Source organism: Apaloderma vittatum, unplaced genomic scaffold (genome assembly GCF_000703405.1).
Source record: "Apaloderma vittatum isolate BGI_N311 unplaced genomic scaffold, ASM70340v1 scaffold29472, whole genome shotgun sequence".
Taxonomy (NCBI): Eukaryota; Metazoa; Chordata; class Aves; order Trogoniformes; family Trogonidae; genus Apaloderma; species Apaloderma vittatum.
This window is the reverse complement of record NW_009704556.1, coordinates 1-6408: the sequence shown is the minus strand read 5'-3', so window position 1 is coordinate 6408 and position 6408 is coordinate 1. Positions and strand designations below refer to the sequence as shown.

Sequence of the window (6408 nt, the reverse complement as noted above, 5' to 3'; positions counted from 1 at the left end):
GCTCCTGCCGGCGTTTCCTCATCCCCGCTGCCGGGGGCTCAGAGCCCGCAGTTGACGAAGGGGTGTCTCAGCAGGTCCTCGGCCGTCGGCCTCCTCTTCTCCTCCACGAAGATCTGCTTGAGGAAGTTGCGGCAGGAGTTCGAGACGCCGTCGGGGAGCTGGGGGTTGGTCGGCTGGGTGGCAATTTTAAAAATTGCCGCCATGGCTTCGAACTCTGCCCACGGTGGCTTCTCCGTTAGCATCTCCACCACGGTGCAGGCCACGCTCCTGCAACAACGCCAAGCACACAGGGGTGAGGGTAAGGGGCTGGGGGGGTGGCCATGTGTTCGAAGTCGAATTGATTCTAGGATTGCACCTGCCTAGAAAGGACCGTGAGGGGAGCAAACCCGCACGAGAGATGGGTGCAGACCTCTGGTATGCGTCAAGCCTGAAGCTCACGGGCTCTGGCAGCTAGGCTAGAGTGAACTTGCAAGCCTCACCCTAAAGCTGGTGGCTTCTCTGCCTACATTATCTGGTGAGATAATTAAGTTTCGTAAAAGCATGGGAAAGACCTTACTGGAGCATCGCCTGAAGGGAAACTCAGGCACGAGTTTAGACACCAGCTTCAGCAATAGCAGGTGGTTCCCCAGGAAGCTGAGCCAGAACGAAACACGTTGGCTTACACCCAACTTCACTGTCGATATGCATCGGAGAAGGAGCACATCAGACAAGCAGCAAAGAGCCCGAGAGGTTTCTCTGTGCTTGCTGAGGAGTCCTTGGCACAGCAGGGACCCTCCTCCACCTCCACTCATAGTTGCTCCTAAAATATTGAACTGCATTTTCCTCCCACCAGCCAGAGCAGGAGGTACAGGGCACAGGGCTGCCTGCTGAAGACTCCCTTAGACTTCCCCAAGGAGGGCTCTCTTGAAGGGACGAGGTTTTGTAGACCCTAATTGTTTGGGCACCCAATGGAAAAGCAGACTGCAAATACAGTGCTTGTCATCCCAACTCTTTCAAGCTCCAAGCTGACCTTCTCCACAGATCCAAACATTCATAAGCAGACAATGACTTTGGTTGATTTTTTTTCTGCACGATCTTCTTACAACTACCTATACCTGCTGCTCCCATTACAACCCTCCAAAGGGATTGTTTCAGTTGCAGTGGTGGGATTTCTATTGTATTTCTTACCACACATCAGCTTTCCTGCCATAGCCCTCTCCACTGATAACTTCTGGGCTCATCCAGTATGGTGTTCCTGTGACAGATTTAATCCCAGTCCCGGACATGCAGATGGTCTGGATGCGTTTGCTGGCCCCAAAATCTCCAAGTTTCACATTTCCAGCAGAATCTCTCAAAATATTGGCACCTGAGGTGAAAAGTAAAAAAACAGAAACCCCAAGAGATGAAGTAGCCACCTGAATGGAAGTGGCTGCAGCGAGGAAAGCAGAAAGGGCACGGGCTGGACTCAACACTACATAAAATTCCTCTCTCCCAGGGCAGCTTCTCTCTGAGAGGATTGACTCCTACCGACATCTCCTCTCTCAGTAGGTTTCCTAAAAGTGAGCAGGGAACGGGAGACGACAGATCATCCTCCCCACCCACAGACAGCAGAGCTTCAGATCTCTCTGATCACCAGGGCCCCTAAATTCTTGGGTATATTACACCAGGTTTTTAGATACACAAAGGCAATTAGAAATAATCCCTCTCAAGAGCATTTAATCGACGCTTCCCAAGCACGAAGACAGCTCAAGATTTTGGTTTCAGCTGCTTGTTCATGATTTTTATGGTTCAAGTAGGTGAAGGTCAGGGGAAAAAGTACTTTAAATACCAGATCCCAGCATTATGTTTTGCACAAGAATTTACACTGGGCCCGAGGGAGGCTGGGTTGAACGAATCCAAGCAAGCAAGAAGCCTCTCTATTATTTACTCACCTTTAATGTCCCTGTGGACAATCATATTGCTGTGTAAGTAGAAGACTCCCTGCAGGATCTGCCTGGTGTACTTCCGTGTGACATTCTCCGTGAGAGCACCGTAAGCTTTGAGCTGGTCCTTTATTGAGCCCTGTTGCAAAAAAACAACACGCACCAACTGTGAGGGCCAGCAGAACCATGTTATAGTGACTATTTAAACTTTCCTGACCACTCCAGCTCAAAAAAAAACCCCTCAGTCACACTCTACTGTAGAAACACCAGAGCAAAGACCTGTCCTCAATGTCCGAGTGGAGAAAAAGATAGTGTCTCTGCTGCCTTCTGCCAACACTGCGGATCTTGTTCCCCCTCTAGTGGCTGGACATCACCAATAGCTCACGAATCATAGAAACATTCGGGTTGGATAAGACCCTCGGGATCATCAAGGAGAAAGATCAAAACGATGAGGAGTTACGGCCCAAGTGAGAGGATAAACTCAAGTGGTTCTTCAGGACCAAGCTGATTGAGTCAGTCTTCTACAAAGCTGCCCCCTGTTAACTTCTCATAGCAAGTACCCACCACCACGAGGCCCGTGGACCCAGGAGTGACACCATCATCCCCACATGGGACTGCTTCAACGTGACACAAGGTAGACAATTTGCAAGTAATAGAATTCCTGAGCCAGGTGTGCAGGCTGCTGCTGGTTTAATGTCACTGATCAAAGAGGAAAGGGAGCAGGGGTGTAGACATTCATCACCTGCAGGAGGTTGATCCCTTTGGTTTTAGCTACGTTTTTTCAAAAATGGATGTCCCACACCATGGGTTTTAGCAGGGCTGAACCAGAGGCAGCTTCGGGGTTCACTCGGAGAGGTCCCCTCAGCTCTACCCTTGGGTACTCAGGTTAGCTGGAAAGCAGGAGAGGAAACTCAACCTGTTTCTGCCTGTCCTTCAGCTCCGGCGTTGATCCAAGCCTGCCACAGACCTTCTGTTCTGGGAACAGAGGGCTGCTCTGCTCCAAGTCAGTCACTCAAACTGTATCAGCTTTTCCACCTTCACCCATCTTTGCTGTTCTCTGCCCAGCTACCGTTTTGACCTTTTGAGGCTGGTGGTGATCCTGTGGACAAGCCTCTCTTACCATTCACAGTGCTGCTGAAACAACCTGAGACGCTCCAAAATTCCTCCCTGGTACAACTTGGACACAGGCTACGTTCCCTCACCCACAACCAAACAATCTTTCTTATCCTGGCCTCCCTCAACCTGATGGGGGGACATCAAACAAGAAGGGGAAACAGGGCCTTCAAGGCCTGTAGTTAAACAGACCTTCTGTTTTCCAAGCATAAATTCAAAACCCTGAGTTTATGGGTAGGGCAGGACAGAAAATACTGAGTCAGCTACTTAATGGGAGCGATCATAAGAACGCCAGGCTGATGGTGCCCCCAGGCTCGGCCCTGTTGAAGACTTTGTCAAGCTGGCTGTGTTAAACTGGGAGCTTGGCCAGACCCAGCCGCCATCCTGCAAAGTTTGGGAACTCATTCGTTTCCACTGGCCTTGGACACCAAAGCTCTGAGTGGCTGTTGTGAAACAAGCCATTGTTACAGCACAAAAGTCAATCTGTATTTGGTCCGAGCTCAGGTTTATCATTTAAAAAAAACAAACACACAACTTCCAGCCCTGCTGGACGCTGCCCCAGCATCAAATGGTGGTTTCCTGACTGCTAACAAACATCGGCACGCTGCAGAACAAGCGGCAGCGGGGACTGCTGAAACACCCAGAAGCTTTAATCCTCCTCTGGGTCCACACCGTGTGGTAAAGCCTGAAAGTGAGATGTCTGCCCCCAGGGAGAGAGGGGGGACAGGGTTTGGGAGGGACTCAAGTGAGTGGAAGTCCACCTGACTACTCCCGTGCAAGATGCGCTAGGAGAGCTTCTAGCACATTTACTAATGACCAAAATTAGTTGCAAGCAGATGACTTAATAGTCCCTTCTGACCTTACAAATCTCTGTATAAACAAGGGTTTATTCTCCCGCACTCGGGGGAACGAATCCAGCTGGACAGGCAGGACTGAGGAGAACAGATCCTCCAGAACGTAAATAGCGTTACGCTGCTTTGTACCAACTGGTGACTCTTGTCTAGATGGCTGATGTAATTCACGTGCTTGCAACAGAGAAATTCATCTGTGTATGTTCTCCAGCCCCTGCTTAGACTTCCTCAAAGTTTTCTGATCCTCTTTTTTCCTACAGCTATTCTGTCCCTTATCAGCAAAGTCACAAGCTGATGCCACTTCTGCACAAGAGGATAATGCTACCAACAGAAAGATCTGTCCTGAAGAAGGAGAAGACTTACAAGTGAGTAACACTGGTTTTAATACACACATGCTGAAACCCATAAATAATTGGTGACAGCTGTGGGTGGACAGTTGTACTATTAGCTTTTCCTGCAGGGATTTGCAATAAATACTTAAGGGTGGGCTCAGGCCACAGTGTTTGGAGCCAGATCTGGAGCAAGTCCCACATTCACCAAGTTCAGATTCCAGACTGTGAACACACCCTGCTCCAGGATTCAAACCTAAAACCTGCCTTCAAGGCTTTTGATTTCACCCAGGGCATGCTGAGGGGTTTCACCACGACATCTGGCTCACAGCCTCAGCTTTCCCCAAGCCTTAGGGATACATCCATGCTGTGGTTTGGCTCATCGGATATAGAGCAGCTCAGCTAAACAGTTTAACGCCAGATTCAAATTTCTCCAAACCCCAGGGCAGTTCAAATCTCTTCTTTTTCACTCCCGACAGACTTTAGCAGAAACCACACTTACCCCTGGCATATATTCCACAAAGATAGACAGTTTCTTCTCTTCAGGATCCCGCAGGCACCCGTAGTACTGCACTATCCTGTCGTGACGGAGAGTCTTCAGCAGCTGAATCTCACATTCTAAGGCATTCACCTCCTGTAATGGAACAGACATGCTTCATGATGAAAGGAAACAGTTACTTTAGGAGTATCATCCAAATATTGCTGGATGCTGAGCTCTCTTTCCACAGCACCTGTGAAGCTGCCCTCTAGGACACGTCAACCATGTTAAGGCTCAGAAGTGAGGAGGGTTGCCCTAAGGAAAAGGCAAGGAGAAAGGCAGATGGGACACATGCAAAACACAGTCCTGCCCTCATACTCACTTTACTTGTCTCTTGACTGTCAGGGTCGAAAGGCACCTGCTTCACCGAGAGCTCCCGGCCGGTGTCAGCGTCGTAGCAGAGATAAACTTCTCCGAAAGCTCCTCTTCCAAGCAGCTTTCCCAGCCTCCAGTTCACAGGTGCCTGCAGGGCTACAGTGAGAGAGAGTAGGGTTGAGAGAAGAGCACAGCAGGGAGACTTCAGCATCAGGGTCCATCTGACCCAGCAGAGCACAGATGAGACTCACAGTGAGGTCACTAGGGCAGGCAGCGAGCCACCCTCTCCCACGGGCACCATGACAAACAAGTTTTAATTGTACCAGTGCTACTGGTGTGTGGGGAGGATGTCTCCCACCCTGCAATATTATGAGGCAGAAACAAGACCCACAGAAGTCACATTTCTTTACGAGTCTTTCCTCCAAAAACTGCTTTCTTCACCAACGTTGGACCTCCTCTCCTCTGCTACAGGAGCAGGATACAACGTGGATAAGAAGCAACCCAGGCAGGGACCAGTAAAAGAGTTTTATCTTGCTGGTCATTTCTAGGTTGTCACCCATCACTGAACAACCCAGAATGCACCAATTTCTATAGCATGGGCAGTCTTGCAACATTTGAGGAACCTGCAACACCCTCTTTGGGTGCTGGGGTGATAGCAAGGTAAGCCAAGGTACGGAGCCTCTGGACACATTTGGTCAAATGTCCCAGGTTTCCTGGAAGTTTCTGCTGGATGAGCACACTGACAGTCCAACACACGAGCAATTTTTGGCAACTCAGCAAGCGATGAACACCAGCTGATGCCACACACGCTCTCAGCTCAAGTCCAAGGGAAGATACAGCGTGTTGCATTAAATCTCCCCTCACTGAGACATAAGCTAGCGCGACGTGCCTCGTGTTTGGGGTGGAATCAAAGTGCATTCACACACGGCTAGCTCAGCTGGTGCCCAGTAACTCTGCAGGTCACGGTAACTCAACTTTGTGTCGAGATCCAGGTGTACTGAGACCTCAGACACTGGGGGCTTTCATTCACTTACAGTTCCTAGCTTTCGTAGGGGAGGTGCTGAAGACCTTCAGACCTTTTTCACAATTGTTCCACCATTTGGGCCTGTACTCGTCGTACTGCAAAGTGCTGAGCTTGCTGTCCCCATTAAAGCTCTTGGTTCGACTAGAAGGGACAAGTTGAAACAGGTTCTCTTGTGGGAAGTAACTCCTGGGGAAAGTCCTCCGGCCTGTAGGAGAAAAGGGGGAGAGTTACGGCAAGAACGCACACGTCAGCTTGGATCTACCTGTCACCACCTTCTCAAGTTCCGGCCCAGATCTGGAGAGTTGTGCAGGGAGAAATCTTATGAAGTTCAACAAGG

The 6408-nt window shown here is 49.8% G+C and overlaps 1 protein-coding gene across 1 annotated transcript; it reads right to left on the bottom strand.

Moving 5' to 3' along the window:
* Nucleotides 1-38: 38 nt before the first annotated feature.
* Nucleotides 39-6276, bottom strand: LOC104270669 (mitogen-activated protein kinase kinase kinase 3-like; the record flags this gene model as incomplete). The annotated part of the gene is made up of 6 exons (XM_009865095.1): nt 39-267; nt 1168-1345; nt 1911-2040; nt 4697-4828; nt 5055-5203; nt 6082-6276. Coding segments are annotated over 6 exons (1013 nt in total), but the record flags the coding sequence as incomplete, so codon positions are not given.
* Nucleotides 6277-6408: the final 132 nt, after the last annotated feature.